The sequence below is a fragment of the Thermobia domestica genome, chromosome 17 (assembly GCF_964235325.1).
Source record: "Thermobia domestica chromosome 17, izTheDome1.hap1.1, whole genome shotgun sequence".
Taxonomy (NCBI): domain Eukaryota; kingdom Metazoa; phylum Arthropoda; class Insecta; order Zygentoma; family Lepismatidae; genus Thermobia; species Thermobia domestica.
Window position 1 is genome coordinate 92451851 of NC_137470.1, and position 19828 is coordinate 92471678.

Here is a 19828-nt window from a genome sequence, read left to right on the forward strand (position 1 = left end):
ATAAGCTTCAAAAACCCTTCCAGGAAAAATTCAGGGCTCTGCATACGGAAGAAGCGTCGAATAGCTCCTGTGACTTCAAGACTGCTTCCAAAGCGCCTGCTGCCGAGAGTCTTCTTCAAAGCAGGAACAGATGGAAGTCACTGGATCCTTCCAGGTCTCGGTGTGTCCAGCACTTGCTGCCGCCCCTCACTGAATTGGCGACACCATCTCCGCACTATTTGTTTCGACATCATATCAGGCCCATAGACTTCCACGAGGTGCTTATGGATTTCTGCTCCCGATACGCGACATAGCGGACAACCGTTCGCACTTCCTTCTTTGACCACGTCGTCAAAACGCACCTTCTTTCCATAGCTACCAGACTCAGAGACTCGTCTCCACTTTGAGCAGGCGCTGCGAGGGCGCTATCTGCAGGATCGCGGGCGAACGATACGATTCTTTCTTGTATTTGGGTGTGTTGCGCGTGCAACCGCTGTTTCCCTCATTGCTGTTCGCTTTCCTAGGGGAAACTCATTTTCGGACTCCCCTCGTAGAATAATATCCCTTGAGGTACCACACAGGTAACAATATTTTGCCTTTTTTTTATATTTCTGGATTTATTGTGGTAATGTTAAAATCTCTACTTATTTATTTTCATTAATGACCAACAATTATCGTAGGTACATAGAATTAAGAGGCGCCACAAACACGCACGTTCATCCTCGAAGGAACGCCATACGGATATATATGTATGTAAATAACATATTGTAAGGAGTTGGAAGGAGATTGATAAAATTGGAGAGAATTTACGACCCACAGTCATCCATAGTGCATAAAGGATGATTAATTTATTAAATAGCTTTTTTTATTAGGTACTTCATAGTTCGTACTATACATTAAAAATAGAAAATAAACTTAAATATAGAAAACCAGATTACGGCGGAAACATGTAACTTTGGTTTCATAGTGTGAAACTAAGGCTTCCAAACTATGTAAAATCAATACTCGAAGTAGTATACCTATGATGTAACTACTGGTTGCAATAGAGTAGTAGAACTTGTTCCTCGATAGAACTTGTTCCTCGGACGGTGAATCCATATCAAAAAGCAATCTGATACTGTTTTTGTTCTGTGGCGATAAAGGTTGAAACCAAAAATAGTTTATTTCAACCACTTCCGGTTTGAATAGATAGTTAAGGACATGCGACCTATTCTTCGGTTGCTGAATCGATTGCGAAAAACGGCATCTTGATATCTTAGTGCTTTTGCTCTTTAGAAACCAGTATTGAAACCAGAAGTAAATTCGAACCACTTCCTGTTTGGATGGTGGTATGAATAGTTATGTCTTAAAACGCTAAATAGTTTGTAAAATATCGCTTCTCACTATCTTGTTACCATTCTCGTTTGAATAGAGGGCCAACTGAAAAGATAAAACCTACACTTGAGACGGTGAATCGATTGCGAAAACCACACCTCGTTATCTCTGACCGTTTTTGCTTTGTTGAAAATCAGTACGGAAACCGGAAGCAATAGTAAATTTGAACTTCTTCCGATTTTAGTAGTGTAGCAGATGTTGGCTTGAGATGCTGAACAATTTGCAAAAAAACGGCTTGTAGCTATTCTCGTTCTATGGTAATAAATATTGAAACGAGAAATTGCTAATTTGAGCCACTTCCCGTTAACGAAGGAGATCGAACTTGTTTTTGCTGATACCTGTCGACTGATTGACAGACAAAACTGTTCTATAAGAGTTTCGACACATGCATAGTTACTTTCTGAACACCCTGTATATTGATGAAGAAAGATATACACTTTCAGAATTGGAAGGCCATGAAACGGAAAGCTATCAGCGAAACGAGGATATCTCTGCTACCTTTGAAGATGACAACCGGACACCTGTTGCCCTCGGGATGGCTGTCAATCATGGAGCCCAATTCCGACCAGGAAAGGATTCTTCTCTTCCTCCCCCTCCAACCCACCCAGACGCTCCCAACTGTCCGAGGATAGATCCGCCTGAGGTCACGGTATTGAGGACAATACAAAGAATGGAAGCGAAAAACTGGTAAGTTGTCTTCAGCTGGTCCAAATGAATCATTCAAAACAACTGGGTTTACGATTTCTTTTGTGGTGTATTTTCAAATAATTATGATTTGATTGGAATTACAGAAACTTGGATTAATAAGACATTATGACTGAACTATTTGATGATAGGTACAGTCATAAGGCAAGATCGCAATACTATCACAACTGGCAAATCAAAGGGGGTGTTCTTATCTCTGCTTTGACCAAATACAAGATATGTTTATTATACAGGGGTGGTAACAATTACGATATTTTGTTAGTAAAAATAAGCGTAAGGGTTAAAACTATATTTATATGTGTAGTGTACTTCCCACCTAAATCTAACATTCAGTGTTACCATGAATTATTCACCCGAATTGAAATTAACTGTCCTCAAGGTAGCTCGATTCTTCTGCTTGGTAACCAACTTGTCAAGAGAAAAATTCAAGTAACTTTACCTTCGAAAACAGCTCATTTAAATGTAACGATTTACATAACTATGACTTATTATAATTTAGAATTATTAAACACTGTTAATAAATTTAATCGAACCTTAGATATAGTCTTTTCAATTATGTCAGAAGTGGAAGTCAGTAGAGAATCTTATCCTTTAGTTATAGATAGAGATGCAAAAAAAAAAAAAAAAAAAAAAAAAAAAAGCCGGCTTTTTTTTAGGGGGGGGGAACGAGAATTTTGGCTTTTTCATTTTTATGATTTTTCTATCTAAATAGCTTTCTTATAGTATATTCTATAGTTAGATAAGAATTCCAGGACCTAAATGCCATATTTCGCTTTGAAATTCACCATCAAGATGGATGGAGCACATGTTTTACGAATTAAAGCTAACATGAAGAATGTAGTATTTGAAGGCGATTTTAGAGGCTATTTAACTATTTTAACTTTTGAGTTATCGACATTTTTTCTTCTCTAGATCATTTTAGTTTGTCATCCGTGTTTCATTTCTAGGAGCTTAGTACTCTAGCTTCTACCGCAAAAGTTAAACTTATGTTTTTCAATATATCCGTCAAACCGTACTTCCACATTTCTGTTATACTGTAGCTGTGCAACGATTTAGCAATAATTTTCCGGATACAACCTTGAATACTAATTTATACAAATAATCAGTAGCGGATTTAGAAAAGTACTTTGGGAGGGGTTTCTCTGATTGTTTCGTTTTCTAAAATGTCCTAATTTTATTTGGGAGGAGCTTGAAGTTTATGAGTACAGGCATAACTAATATTTCGTTTCGTTTATATATTTAGCGATAATCTTCCGGATACAACCTTGAAGATCATTACTAATATTTAGTTTTTCTAAACATTCGTAATTTTTATTTGACGAGAACTTAAAATTTATGAGTAAAGGCATAACTAATCGATATTTCGTTTGTTTTGGACATTCCTTAATTTTGGGGAACAGGCTTCAGTCCGAGACACCGCCCCCCTAACCTTCGCAAAACCGTCACTGCTGGTAATTAGTAATAATAACGATTTAGAAACAATAAAAAAGGAAGTCGGCCAACTCATAGTACACACACTATTTCTACTTCACAGATGGAATGAAGAAAAGCTTTGTCAGAATGGTCGAATGCTGGGTTGAATCCCGGACTTCCCGATAGAAGCGCAAAAGCTCCACTCAGTCATGTTTGTTGTGCAGTTGTATTTATCTTAACCTAAATATATTCCGTAGTTTTTTTTTTTGTTTTTTTTTTGTGGAGGTGGTGGAGTGGGGTGGGGAGAGTTCCGTAATGATGTGAAGGGTGTGAGCCAAGAACATGGTAACCAACAAATTTTCAATTGCTGAGTTATGTAGCACCAGATAGACAGCAACGCATACCGCTTCGTTTAATCCTTCATGTATAGTCTTATGTGAAAAATCAGCTTTACGACTTTCAAAATGGATTATGCAGCAGAAAATCTCTTTCTTAAAATAGTAAAATTGTGGGTTACCATGTTCTTGCATCACACCCTTCATATGTCGAATCACTCGTTAAAAATTCAGAAAACTTGAGGACTGAGTAAAGCGTGATGGTGGTTATATAAAACTGTAGAATTTCAAGAATATATAGAACCAAAAGCTCTAGATGTGCAGCCTTTAAGTGTATCATATAAATGTAAGTATTTCTCTTATGTTTTATTTTAATTTTATTTTGTTCTAAAAAGAGGGTATGGAATATTTTGAAGTAAAAATAATACATAGAATTTTGCTAGTTATTTGTGTATTTTTAAAAGTAGTAGTTACTTTTAGGGTTGGTTGGTTGGTTTACACCAGCTGTTTTTTTCTTTCTTTTTTTCTTAAATAAACAACTGGTTTAAACAAAATAAATAAATAAATAATAAAAAGAACGAAAAATGCGAATCGTGTGAACTTCATGCTGACGTTTCCACATATCAAACCATCTGCATTAGTTTTATTTCCCTTTCACCTTTTAATCAAGGTGTCCCATGTTCAATTCTCGGTTGAACCACAACCCTTCTTTCTTGTTTGCGGTTCGGATGTAACTTTAAGCGAAAGTCTTCTCCTTGATAACCTCGGTATTACGTAAGGATGTTAAGCCTGAACATACAAAACGAAACTAAATTGTATATTTCTGCATGCCTGAATGCCTGTTGTTTTATAAAGAAGCCAAGGTTGCTTAAATATATTGATAGAAATTGGCAAAATGTATCGATTGCCTACGTAGCTTCCAACATTAGGTTGGATTGGACTTTCAATGGTATGTACGTACTAAATTTGTTATTTAATACCTCAGTTTTAGCGTACTGATTATGATACGTTGACCTTTAAATTTTACATGGTAAGCAATAACAGGATTTTTCCGTTATTTTATACATTTAGAGTAATGACGAGATTTTCCCGATGGCTAGGGCGGGGGTTTCCCAATTTAAGAAATTTACTGACCGGACTTCTTTTAAGCTTATGTGACCTCTTCCAGCAAAACCCCGTTGTTGCATAATAACACCAAGGCGAAGCGAACTTATTTCTGTCAATATCTAATATAAATACATATATCTAAATAAAAAAAAAACTGGTTTAAAAAAAGTTTAAACTCACAAAAAAAAACAAAAAAAAACGGGTTTTTGGTATTTTCAAAAACAACCATGGTTCTTGGCAACCCTGCTTACTTTTGTATATAGGAAGTTTAAAAATCTTATTATATACATTGGTTAATCCTTCGGAATTCACAATGTAAATATGTTGAAGTAAAATGGTTTGAAATATCTTTTTGAAATTCATGGTTTATTTTCGAGGTTTTATATTATTATCGGCATCAACCACTGATTAAAAGACTTTTTGTGTTATAGAGAAGCGAAACAAAATCTGCTTTATCAATTTAAAGCAGAATTTTGAAAAAAGCCCAAAATTTCCCAAGCAAAGAAGCGAAGCAGAAAAACCCGTTTTTTTTTTTCCCCAAAAAAGCCGTTCTTTCCCGAGCCCTTGCATCTCTAGTTATAGAAGATATGCATCATCCAGCCCTTGTAGTAAACATCAAACAACAGTCGACAGTAAAACACAAGAGTAACATCTCCGGATACAACTTTTAAAAAAGCTGTCTATCGTTGGTAGATTAGAATTGCTTAAAAAATATGATAATGTTTATGATTTTGTCACAAATTTTTATATTATCTATAACATATTTGATAGGAACGCTCCGGAAAAAAAAAGTTATAACTATCCTTGCTGATTCACGAAGGAAATTACTTTAAGAAGGCTTTCGACAGAGTAAGTCATAAAATACTGTTAAACAAATTAAATCATTATCATTTTTCTTCAGCCCTCACATTCTTTTTTTCGTCATATCTGAGTAAACGTAAGCACACAGTTGTCTATAAAGAATTTAAATCAGACTAGTATTTTGCGTCATCAGGAGTTTCACAAGGCTCCAATCTAGGCCCTTTACTATTTCTATTATTTATCAACTATCATGCAGATAATATACACAACAGTTAAAAACTATTGTTCGCTGATGATCTCAAAATATACGCCAAGATAGAATCTATACATGATTGTCTTGATTTAGAACATGTCTTAGAGGGTATTGCAAACTGATTGTTAATAAACTTGGAGTAAATATACACAAGTGTAATGTATTATCATTCAGTAGAAACTTTACGTCTTCATTATACCTCCATGTTCCTTGGATTAGAACTGAAACCAAGAGTACAGGTCTCTTATTGCAAAAAGGCTAGGACCAACATAATGCTGAAGTCAGCAATCTGGAGAACACGTTCTTTCTATAACAAATTATGTCATAAACATGATGAAATTGATATATGTGCAATGTCCTCTAAAGCACTTACAAAAACTGTTGTAAAAATGAATTATAATATTTCAACACTAATTCGGCATATGTCTGTTGTGTTGATAAATAAATAAGAGGCGGGTTGAGCGACATATGTGACTTGACGCCTTGTCTTGATGCATCCACACTCGATTCTTGTCCCTTCCGTAGAGATGGGGAATGTCATGGCGATAAATGAGTGTCAAGCCGTTAGCCGGATAATATTCCGAATTCACCTTCGTATTTTGGCTCCACGATGTACGGTCAGCTTGTCCTGGTACGAATATCCCGCAATGATCATGAAGACTGTGCCAAAACTTTCCTTGCATTTAGCGAATCATCATTGAAAATCCTTCACGCCTGTCGATCGATAAAAAATTGCGCGTGGCTTGTGATAGTCATCCAGATAAATATATGCTTCGTCCAGTGTTACAACAAACTTCTACTTTTCACCGCCCAGGTACCGCTCATACAGCTTTCGACGGTTGGTGCGAGGTTCCTGGATATATTTTGGCAAGAGCTTATGAACACGTCCCTTCCATCACTTTACCACCCTCAAATCGCGATGAATGACTGTGTGCACTGTCTTCAGTGATGTCAGTAGCCGGTTCGCGATACTCCTCTGTGTGAGTGAATTCTTCCTAGTGACCAGACCCCCACTTCTCGAATTCTAGTTCGTGTGTGGCTAGTTGCAGGCCGGGGGTTGGTCTGTTTCTGCACCACAGGAATCATCCCACGCCTCGCATTACCTGCCCCTTTCAACACCCGTGATATGCTATTTTTGGACACAGTGAATCCACGCTTCTTGTATAGTTTGGGAATGGAACTATAACTGTAGTTCACGTCGGAAAGGGCAGTTATGTAGCCCTCCCAATAACCACTTACTTTCGGCGGCATTTGTCCCGATATGCACTTCCCGCACCTGTCATGCACAGTCAGTATTCCAAAGTGCCGACACGACTGGCAGCTTCCTTCTCTTCCAGCTTGGTGGTGGTGCTGCATAAGGTATGTAATTTCGTCACCATAGATCAGAAACAACCTCTGTAGTACGGTTTATACGCCACAACAAGAGCAGAAATATACCTGCATTATCACAGTATATTCCATACCTCATGTCTATGGGTTCTTGCGAAAAATATACCGGAAGCGTTTTTCCTACTATCCCTCGTATAAATCAAACTTCCTCAGTGTTTATTTTCCATACGCCTTAAAATAGTAATAAGGTTGCCATTATTATTCTGTCTGCAAATGTAAGTTCTACTTTTAAAGATGGTAATTCACTTCGGATTAAAAATGAAAACTTAAAATTCAGGCATCAAATCAAAGCTTCCTGTCCCGAGGTTTCTCCACTACTATAGGTTATTCCGTCCATGTAAGCTCCGATATTTCAGTAAGGAAATGTCGTTCGGAAAACTGTTTTGTTCAGTACTATCTTTCGAACTTTTTAAAGCTACTTATATGTCTCCATCACAGATTAGTTTTAGATGTAGTTTTTGGTACACTCTGGAGGTGGAAGGAACAAGGAGGGGTCGTAACTAAAAATTCATATTTTTGCTTATAGCAGACAGTGCTAGAATAAAAAAAACAAGTACATATTTTCACACAAAGAAATCCTCTAGTTAAAAAAAAATAATAATAAATAATGGTACAATTTAACTACAATACGTACCTGAGTTTGTTGCTTATTAACATATGAATCATTTTCACGTTCAAGAACAAGAAATATACATGTACTTACATCAGGTTTATTTTAATTAAGTGTGTTAAGACAATATATATATAAAAAAAACTGTTACAAATACTCGTATATACATGAATTTTTTCTATTTGCGTACATTACATCGTTAAAGGATTAGTCAATAGACAGTCCATTAATGTAATCATTGTATACAAAATTATATGTAAGGCCCGGATTTGTATGTATAAACTTTTTTTTTTTCAAACACGTACAAGCCCAAAACAAAGTTTATTATCCTAATTAAGAATCTGCAAGTGTAAATTAAAAATTTTATTTCACATAATATTTCATATTTTCTGAAAAAAGTTATGTAAATATATATTTTGGACATTTTTGCAATAAATACATATTTTTAATAATTTCCGTCATTTTATTCTAAATTTCACGACGATTTTTTTCTTTCTCTCGAAAGACATTAACATCGGGAAAAGAATACGCTACATACGGTAAATCTATCCATCGTATTTACAAGCAATTTTCAATCTGCAGAAACAGCGTCGTCATAAATTCTGCTTATCAGCACTGGGGTAACTTGTGCCAAACAAAGAGCTTGTAAAGGAGCGCTTTGTACTTTGAAACCAAAACTGAGAGGAGGGCGAGTGACCGTAGGTGAAGGGGAGATAATAGTAAGCACAGCACTATATTTCATATTATTAAAGAAGGAGAAGGGTTTCGGTGAAACTAGTATTTCTGTTTGTGTTAGAAAAGTGGAAAATTTTATAGTATGTGTACTGATAAATGATGAAATAATTTCCAAACGATATTTCTTGCTAGCCTCTAAAGAGCTTTCAGTTACGAATCACGTGACAATTGCCAGGCTGTTCAATGAATCTTTGCACATTTGGTGGCCAAATGGTGTGAAATATCACAATGGTTTGCTTTTTCTGACTGACGGTGCTCTTTATATGAGGAAAGCTGGTGAAGCTCTTTCTGTATGCTACCCTAATATGATTCATGTGACATGTGCCGCACACGCCCTACATAGATTGTGTGAAAAAATCCGAACCTTTTGTCCTAAAGTGGACAAGTTAGTGTCAAATGGGAAAAAGATTTTCGCAAAATTGCAAACTAGAATTGAAATTTTCAAAGAAACGAATCCGGATCTTTCATTTCCTCTAACATCTGCAACCACGCGGTGGGGTACGTGGTTTAATGTAGTACTATAGTATGTGGAAAATTTTGAAGCATTTGTATCTATAGTAACTAAACGAAACCCAGACGATGCTTCATCCATTGAAATTGTTCAAAATTTAGGAAGTGACAGTAGCTTGAAATGTGACTTGGGTTTCATATCTGCCACTTTCGGTTTCTTGACTCACTCTTTAGAAATTAGAAGCTAGGGCAGATTTATTGAGTACTTCGGTTAAAGAAGTAAGTGCGTTGAAAGAAAGCTGAATGTTTTTTGCCTTCGAAAGCTGAAGTCGTAATAAAAAAAATAAGGATTTGTTTGAGACAAACATTGGCTATAAAACCGTATTAAAATATCTGAAGTATGAGAAGGCCAAAACACAAGTGAAGTGGTGTGAATATACCCCTTTTCAAATACGCGAGGTTAACACTGTGTGATGTAGAATGTCCCATTTCTCAATATAAGGCATTATTCCGTAACAAATAGGCATGGCTTTACGATGGACAATTTGGAAAAGACGTTATTCACTGCAATGCACATGGAATTTCGACATCTGATGAATAGGAGCTATTGATGAGTACCAGTAATTATTTTTCTTATGTTGGGCGTTTCCCCATACTTTTTCTTATTACTTTTTGTCAAATATAATATATATATATATATATATATATATATATATATATATATATATATATATATAAAAATTTTAGCAAATATTTTTTCATTTCTAGCACATAAAAATCCGGGCCCTAATTGTATGTGTAGGCAAAATCTTCGGCACATCAGTTGTTCTTTCCGTATGGCATAGTTATCTGTTGCGTATGCTACAGATGCTAATACTTTACCATGTCGTTCCGTATACTTGTCTCTTTCTATATATATATATAAAAAACACAATCCTATCTATGTTGTACCAATATATAGCATTGGCAGTCTTTCACTTCAATACTCCTAACTCAAGCGAAATTGAGTTTGTCCAAAGGGAGCCGAAATCTTGTTTCTCGCGAAAATAACTAAGCTGCCTCTTCTTTTGTTTTGACATCCATTTCATTATCAATCTCTCCATCATTTGTGTCTTCTGTGTTGTTTTCCTCCAGCTTCTCCTGGCCATAGTCGTAATCATAGTCATATGTGTAAGCTGATTCATCTTCCTCCTCGATCTTTGATATGGGGCATTCATAGCACCTGCAATTAGAAGACAGTACTTAAAAATTATGTACATCAGATCAAAAATACGCGCAAAAGTACGAACGGTCAGTCTTAAGATATAGGTCAGGGCGCAAAATTTCAAAATCAGACGCACTCGCCAATCCAAAAATGATGGTCGCCAGTATCTCTCACGTATAAATTATGAGAGGTCTGCCCCCCCTCCTCCGGCCTTTGGTTTGGCAAAGAGATTACATCAGGGCATAAAATTTCAAAACCAGACAATTAGATTCAGGATAATCATTTTGTATTGGACAATTCATATACATGTTAAAAAAGTATCATTCATTAAGACTTCAAGTTTGAGTTACGTCCTCTCTCTGCACTGAAATACCAGTCGTCCATTGCAGTTTTCGGATCAAAGTTCTTAAATGAAGGGCTATTAATGGAGATTATCATCAAATCATCCAGTGTGTCAGTCTTCAGTAAATTCCTGTAGGCATTCTTAACTCTGTTCAGACTGCTGAAGTCTCTCTCACATGAAGCAGTACGCACAGATAAAGCTGCACGAAGTGTGACAATTGGAAGCAATTTCGTAATGAATTTTTGACTGTAAATCTTTTTCAGTGTTTGATTCTACGTTAATGAGGGTGGGAAAGGAGGGCCGAATTACAACGTTATGACGTGAAGACTTCACATTCCGTGTTTTCTCTCACTTAGTGAGAATTATTGTCGTTAAAAACAGAAACTGCGCAGCCCTGTGAGTTTAGGCAGAAATCATTCCTACTAAACACTAGTCGCCAGGGGAAATTTTGCGCCCTGATATAGGTATACTGAGTAGTTGCGTAGGGACCTTACGATTCTATGTGCCCCATGAGAATTTATATGCGCTATCACAATAAATAAATAAAAACTGAAGCATTTTATGAAACAAAAGAGAATTGGTACAAAAAGGCAAACAAACGAATGAGCGGAGAATGTTCCACAATGCAAACAATAAGTCATGTAAAACATAATTAGTGTGGTAAATACGCCTGGGATGTATAATTCTAATTCGAAAGTTTATGGACAACAGACTGCTGGGTATGCCAAGAAGAAAGTTGAAATTTGGCTTGTTTATGGCTTCAGAAGAAATATTAAAAATATATTTTCTTTACATCTTCAGGAGGTAAAAAGGAAGGATGAAAACAATTCCTCGTGTTATTTAAATGTGACATATTCTGATTTTCTGGATATTGAATACCACGTTTGTGGTAATTTCAATAAAAACTTGAAATTTGGTATGATTGTATGTTTCATAGCATTATCTCAGTAAATCACCAAAATAAAAATTTCCAACTTTAGTAGTTGACGTCAGGATGGGCATTCTGTCGTAAAACCTACATCAAAGCCGCGGAAAATGCTAGTGCGTATCCTATAGGCCACGTGCAGCGGAGTCACCCGACTTTTGTGAGAAGTGGGTAAGGGCTGCTGAATCGAATAGGTTTGGCTCAAGTAAGTAGTTTATGTGAAGGTTAGAATGGGAAAACTTAACGTCAGGATGATGGACAGATGAGGGAGAGAGACTGCAGATCAGTTTGAAAAAAGAAAGTTGGGGATCCTGTGCATGCAAGAAAAGATATGGAAAGGTAATAAGCCAAGAGAAAATATCGATAACAACGATAATCTATATAAATATGTAAATGTTGTTATGGACAATGGTCCGGTACAGAAGATATAATTTTCTTTTATGGCCAGACCTGTACATCTGTTGTTAGGTTTTGTGGCCAGACAGATTTCTAGGTAGTTAAGATGATAATACGCTAGGACGCCATTGTAAATGAATGTATGTTCAATTTAAAAGGAAGAAATATTGTTTAAAAAAAAAGATAAATGTGGAAAAGTCTTCGGAAAATACACAAGTTTAAATCTATTTTATTTTGTGAGTTATCATTGAACATTCATTGAGTGAATTACATCTTAAGCAGTTAACTGTGCTAAATAACTGAAGTTAGTAATATAAATTGTTACGTATTTTATGGTGCCGAACTCACGGCAAATTTCGAGACTAGTTGGAAGTACAGTATACTAGTCTCAAATTTGTAATTAAAAATGTAATATATATCAATACAAAATGAAAAGATATACGAACCTATCAAAATGAGTGTTCAAAACAGTAGTAACAATCCTGGTGATAGAGTGGAACAAAACATGTCCTCAACGGATTAAATGTTTAGTGTAGCTGATATGATTCGACAAGTAGGTCAACAATTGAATGCAGTGACACAAAAATTAGAACAAAATGATGCCCGGCTTGAGCACATGATCCAGCAAGTGACAGAACGAGTGGATGTCCGGATTGAACATGATCCAGCAAGTGACAGAACGAGTGGATGTCCGGATTGAACATGATCCAGCACGTGACAGAACGAGTGGATGTCCAGATTGAACACAATTCAGCAAGTAACCGAAAAAAAAATAATGCCTGGATTGAACAAATAACTTAGCAAGTAAAAGAACGAGTGTCCCAGCAAGTAACAGAACAATTAAATACGAAATTTAAGCAAACTAATACCAAAATAGAAATGATACTTTAAAGATTTGAGGCTATGTAAGGTTCAGTCAACGTAGTGCAAACACAAGCCAACGAAAAGTCAAACCAAATCAGGAAGTTTCAAGACGAAATACAAACATTTAAGAACAAACTTGCAACGACTGAGGGCAAGGCTGTAGTCGAAGGTACACGGCGGTAGGGTTGTGACCGATTCCATTTCAAATCGTCCAGGCAGACCACAATTGGTCCCCATCATAGTCTCAGATTTCATTTATTTTTCTTATATGGGATCTACATGCAATATTATTAGACCCATATTTTTTTCTTTTTGCTGAAAAAAATTTCTCCTTCGATATACAAGCCTTCCAAAATGGCTGCCCTCCTCTCGGATTGATCGAAAAACTTAAAAACATGTCAAATTAAAAATTTTATTGTAGAAAAACGAGTGTACTTAGTAACATAATCGCAATAGCAGGAAGAGTATAAAGTTGTATGTTTTGGTAGAGGGCCAAAAATCGTCTATTGATCCAATAGGAACCGCGCAATTCACTCGCAATGTTGCCAACTTTGGTGAAATATTTGCTAACTTCAAACATTTTTTTCTGTCCTCACGAACAATATCAACTATCTGCTTCTACCATGGAAATCTACTCCATAAGGTCTCTTGAAAATTTAAAGGACGTACGTTTCTGATTATTATATCCCACGTTATAGCTTGATGAAAAGCTGAAAATTTCATTAAGACGCCATGTTTGGACGCCATTTTCTCAAAAACCCCACCGTTTAAAAATCTGAATTTTTTACATGTATTGGAGAAGCACCTAAGTATTTAATATCCGTTAACCGTTCATGTGGCTGCAGCCCCTCACATTTGCAATTGATTATTGAAATTTCGATTTTTGTACTTGAAATGTAAATATTTCCTATGGGTATTTAGGTCCTCTACACGAGGCGATTTGAAAGGGGGTATGAAAATTTTGAGAGATGAATCCTGACATCAAATCCAGTAGAAAAGTTTCTATAAACATGAGTCGAATTCCGATTCGTTTTCGAGTTACAAGGTTTCCAACTCGGGACCCAAAATCGGTTCGGGACAATGGAAAATAAAATATAAATTTCGCGTTAAATCAGACCTGTGTGTTAAAATTGTGATGAAGTTCAGAAAGTTGATTTGTATCAATATGATAATATTTATGTGCATTGCAATTCGGTTGGCAGCGTTGTCAACTTGGTAGAACTTTTATTTGTTTCCAAATGACACTACGTGGTTTTTATTTGATATTTGGTATTCATTAATGATTGTAAACATCACATCAAGCACAATTTTCCCACATCATCACAGTTTTCGAAAACTTACATGTATTTCATTAAAAGGTTTTATCTCGTGCGTTATTGATAGTTTGCAACATTAAGTGTGAATTTCACTTGGTGTTTGCCATCATTAGTAAAACCAAAATGTCAGAAAAAAAAACTACGCCTGTGTAAGTTGTATTATTATTATTATTAATAATAATATTAATAATAATAATAAGAAGAAGAAGAAGAAGAAGAAATATTTTTTATTGTTGCAAAACCTCTTGTAACTCCATGCATCAAGTTCGAACTTATTCAAAAAATTCTGCTGTAACCACGAAACAGTTCATTACGTGATTCGGTGTCGTGAACATCGTCCTAGTGTCCTCTGGAACCATGAAAATTGTTTTCACTGGTAACATGACATTGTAGTGCACTAGTTACAGTGTTTGTGTGAATAACAATGGAGAAATCCTGCTACAGTAAGGACCGTATTAAATGTGTTGATTATTCTAAAAGGCATAAGAGGATTGTGTAAAGAAAGAATTCTTGGCAAAAATTTTATCTTGTGGTAAAATATATGTATTGCGTACAGCGCGTCTGCCAAAACGTAGTATTAGGAGAGGATGATTATTTGTATAAAGGGTGCCTTGAATATTTACCGTGGACAACGTGAATGTGTGTGAGAACGGAAGAAGGTGTAGATATGAAATTATGCACCAGCAAGATGCAGAATTTGTTCCTCTGAATGTAGATTTGGAAACCATTAACCAGACAGTTAACATGCTAAACATGAATGTGTCGCCATTAAAAACAGCCGTTATCGGTGAAACCTAGACTACGGTGAAGGATTCACCTCTCAAAATTTTTCATACTGCCTTTCAAATCGCCTTGTGTACAGGACACAAATAATCATCCTCTCCTAATAGTGCGTTTGGGCAGACACGCTGTACGCAATCCATATATTTTACCGCAAGATAAAATTTTTGTCTAGAATTCTTTCTGTGCACAATCCTCTTATGGCTTTTAGCATAATCAACACATTTAATACGGTCCTTACTGTAATAGGACTTCCCCATTGTTATCCACTCAAACACTTAACTAGCGCACTACAATGTCATGTTACCAGTGAAAACAATTTTCATGATTCCAGAGAACACTTGGACGATGTTTACGACACCGAATCACGCAAACTATCAATACGCACGAGATAAAACCTTTTAATGAAATACATGTAAATTTTCGAAAACTGTGGTGATGTGGGGAAAATTGTTCTTCATGTGATGTTTACAATCATTAATGAATAACAAATATCAAATAAAATCCACGCAGTGTCATTTGAAAACAAGTTCTTCCAAGTTGGCAACACTGCCAACCGAAATGCAACGCACGTAAAAATCACCATATTGATACAAATCAACTTTCTGAACTTTATCAAAGCTTTAACACACAGTTTCTGATTTAACGCGAAATATATATTTTATTTTCTATTGTCCCGAGCCGATTTTGGGTCCCGAGTTGGGAACCCTGTAACTCGAAAACGAATCGGAATTCGACTCATGTTTATAGAAACTTTTCTAATGGATTTGATGTCAGGATTCATCTCTCAAAATTTTCGTACCCCTTTCAATTCGCCTTATGTATAGGACCTAAATGCCCATAGGAAATATTTACATTTCAAATACAAAAATCGAAATTTCAGTAATTAATTGCGAATATTAGGGGCTGCAGCCGCATGAACGGTTAACGGATATTAAATACTTAGGTACTTCTCCAATAATTCTAAAAAAATCAGACTTTTAAAAGGTGGGGTTTTTGAGAAAATGGCGTCCAAACATGGCGTCTTAATGAAATTTTCAGCTTTTCATTATGCTATAACGTGGGATGTAATAATCAGAAACGTAAGTCCTTTACATTTTCAAGAGACCTTATGGGGTAAATTTCCATGCTAGAAGCAGATGGTTGATATTGCCCGTGAGGTCAAAAAAAAAAAAAAAAAGTTTGAAGTTAGCAAAAATTTCAAAGTTGGCAACATTGCGAGTGAATTGTGCGATTCCTATTGAACCAATAGACGAATTTTGGCCCTCCACCGAAACATACAACTTTATACTCTTCCTGCTATTGCGATTATGTTACTAAGTACACTCGTTTCTCTACAATAAAATTTTTGACATGTTTTTCAGTTTTTCGAACAATCCGAGAGGAGGGCAGCCATTTTGGAAGGCTGTATATCGAAGATTTTTTTTTTTCAGCAAAAATAAAAAATATGGGTCTAATAATTTTGTATGTAGTTTCTTATTTTAAAAAATAAATAAAATCTGAGACAGTCGTGTGGACCACCCTGGACGATTTGAAATGGAACTATCAAAGATAGACACTGCGGTTATTTGGAAAAGCTTTCTAAATGAAGAAAATACGAGAAAAGTTTTCAGCGAAATCTTCGAGCAGCATCATCAATAAGCCAGGTATACCAGTAGAAGCACGGAAGAGTTTGTGGCCAGAAGGTATAGATATTGTATAGATTGTCATGCAGAAAATCTATGAACAGGAAAAATGACAAGTCAATGGAGGGATAGTATTATTGTACCTATTTTCAAGGAGAAAGGAGATATACAGGACTGTGGGAACTATAGAGAAATCAGATTAATATCACATACAATGAAGATTTGGGAGAAAAGTATAGAAGGGCGATTACAGGGAGAAACATCAATAGAAAAATTTAGGTTTATGCGAGGAAAGAGTACAATGGACGCACTTTTTATACGAAGAGAAACTAGGGAGAGATTATTTATAAAATGCAAATGGTCTTTATTCAATTGGGAAAGGCCTACGACAGAGTACCATGACAGGAATGAGGTGTCACAGGAAGAAAGGAGTGAAACAGAAATATGTAAGAATAATCCAAGATATATATAGATACGGGAGCAACCACGCAAGTGAGTAGTGTGGAATTGACACGCTAAATCCCTGTTAGAGTTGGATTACACCAGGACTCAGTCTTAACCTCTTATCTCTTCAACGTTGTCATGGATGTTATAACTCAAGATGTGAGGTATAAAGCTCCCTGAAGTATGTTTGTCGACGATATTGTATTATGCAATACAAATAAAAAAGTTAAAAAGGAAAGTAGAGAGTGTGAGGAAGTCTTTGGAAGACAGAGGCTTAATTAATAGAAAGGAAACGGAATTTCCCGAGTTTATTGAAAAAATGGAGAAGTAAGGCTAGGAGGAGGAGAACAACTGAGTTAAGTGGACAACTTTAAATATTTAGGCTCATCTGTTGCCAAGAATGGTGTTATGGATGTCAAAATAACACACAGAATAGGGGTGAAGAAACTGGAACAAAGTATGTGCAAGTACTAACATAACCTATAATCGTCGTTCAGAGATAGTGAAAAATTAAAAGTTTACAGTGTTACCAACCAGATGTTACCAAAGTCTACATCTTCTAGTGGAGGAAAGGACTAATATATTTCGACATGGATAAATTGAAGCAAAATTATGCAAATGTCGATATTTATTGCTGTTCTCGTATTAGCGTCATGTTTGATCATCGACCGCCATATGAGACTACATGTCGGAAGCATTAATTAAACTCATTATTACCTTCTTGGAGGAGTCAACATTGCTGATAAGTTCCTGATTTTAGTCTGAACTGTTTATACGCTATATATGTGGAGTTTTGAGAATCCGTTGTCACTGAAGATACTAGATGTAATAATTTCTTAAGTTAGAATCCAACAACTAATTTCACAGGTGATTGATGGCAGTCATTTTCCTACTTCTTTTGGATGTCAGTTTAATGTAAATTCCATTGGCATCGAATGACTTTTGATTTTGAAGAAGGGAGGCATTTGGTGGATTGGATTTAGTCACAGGAGTCTGTTATCAACACTGGTATTCCAAACTCACTTTTGCATAGGAGATGATCTCTGGAGACACAAGATGGTGTGTCTTTTGTTGCTGAAAGCTCCTGGTTTGCTGCATGACATTGCGTATGTATGCAGTGGACTTTGATTGCCGTTTTCTTCTCATACCAGGTAAAACTTTTATTTGGAATCGAAGTACCACACCATCGAATACCACGTTCGACATCGATCCTTAATACAGTGAAACCTGTTAATGTTGGCCACCATCCACTGAAAAGTGGCCAACTTGGACAGGTGACCAACTTACAGAAAGTAAGTGTGATTGGTGTATTTTTAGAATAGGATTTCTAGTATTACTTGATTGTAAAATTTTAATAAGCAATGACACGACAGCTACTTTTAAATAATCTATATAGAATAATTATGACAATACACAGTACTAGAAAAAAAAATAGTACAGTATGTTTAATCTGAAAATTAGCCTGGTACACGGAATTATTCGGATTGAAAACAACAACACAAACAAAAATAGAAACATATGTATGCAGTTTATTGAAATTGATATTGTAGCACACTGACCTATTCAGATTGAAAACAAGAAAAGCAAAATTATAAATTGAACAATTTATATGTAGTTATATGACTTGTTTTCAGTTGTTACTGTTCTTTTTGTTTTTGTTTGTTTTGTTTTCATTTTGGATAAAATCCAATGTCTATTCAATTCTGTTGTACAGAGGAAACATATCTGCAAACTCATTCTAAACGTATTTCTTTTATTCTTTTTGCCTTGTTAATGAGCTACAAGCGTTCCCCTCGGAGCAAAAGAGGTTTTGAGAAAATATTAAGGGAATTCATATGTCAAGCTCTCCGCTACTTTTCGACAAGCCGTCATGTGCCAATAGTTGACAATTGAGATGGTTAACCTTGAGAGAATTTCAAGGAATTACGAAAGCTTTTCACTGATGAAAGGAGCCGATATAGCTAATGGCTTTACCAAAACAGACAGGGTAAACAAATATATACGTACAACCATTTCCTGAATTCCTGTACGTGGTTTTTCTTATTCAGATCTTTCTTCACCACCCCTTTATCAAGATAGTGTTCTCCAATCGACCTCCAAGAACAAATCGTGCGAATCCCTGCTTCTCTGTCTCCAGTCACAAATACAGAACATCTGCCTCTCATATCAGAATACGAAACAGTTAAGAAAAATAATAAAACAGTATTTTGTGTGGCTAAGATACCCAGGTAAATTTATCGTTACCAACATAGGTAAACATTGCTTCAATGCGGCCAACTTATAAGATAAACAGGTGTCCAACTTATAGAGTAATAAGTAACGAATGTCTTATGGGGAAAACGCAGGTTCAAGATGAGCCAGGCCCAGGTAAGCAGGTGGTCAAGTTGACAGGTTTTACTGTACATTAAATATTTTGATTATCATGGCACCTTTAAAAATTTAACTTCATTTTGTGTTCAAGTTTCAATAATAGTAACAGTTCCGCTCTTTTCTGCTTTAGATGCTTTTGTTGAAATGTGGAGGTAGTTCAATATCTCTTACTATTCAGTATTACAATGTCCTTTGAATCCTCTAGATTTATCCTCCATAGTAACTATTTTTGCGAAATTGCCATAACAGATTATGACCACCTTTTAGTTTGCAAGTCTTTGCTTGTGCCATATTTGTATCGGATAGCCGGACTAGTTCAATATTCAAATGTGTGAGACGAACATATTTAATTGTGCGATTAGTGTGATATTTTATTGTGTGTGGTGTTGATGATATTTTGTGGGTTTGTG

General features: G+C 35.8%; 1 protein-coding gene across 2 annotated transcripts in view; it reads right to left on the reverse strand.

The window, feature by feature from the left end:
• Nucleotides 1-8050: 8050 nt before the first annotated feature.
• Nucleotides 8051-19828, reverse strand: part of LOC145673886 (protein twisted gastrulation-like) — a 133005-nt gene continuing 121227 nt past the window's right edge. For both annotated transcript variants that reach the window (XM_081743677.1, XM_081743679.1), the window contains exon 5: nucleotides 8051-10373. In XM_081743677.1, the coding sequence (XP_081599803.1) occupies nucleotides 10202-10373 (172 nt within the window). In that variant the 3' untranslated portion in view covers nucleotides 8051-10201. The remainder of the gene's footprint in view (nucleotides 10374-19828) is intronic.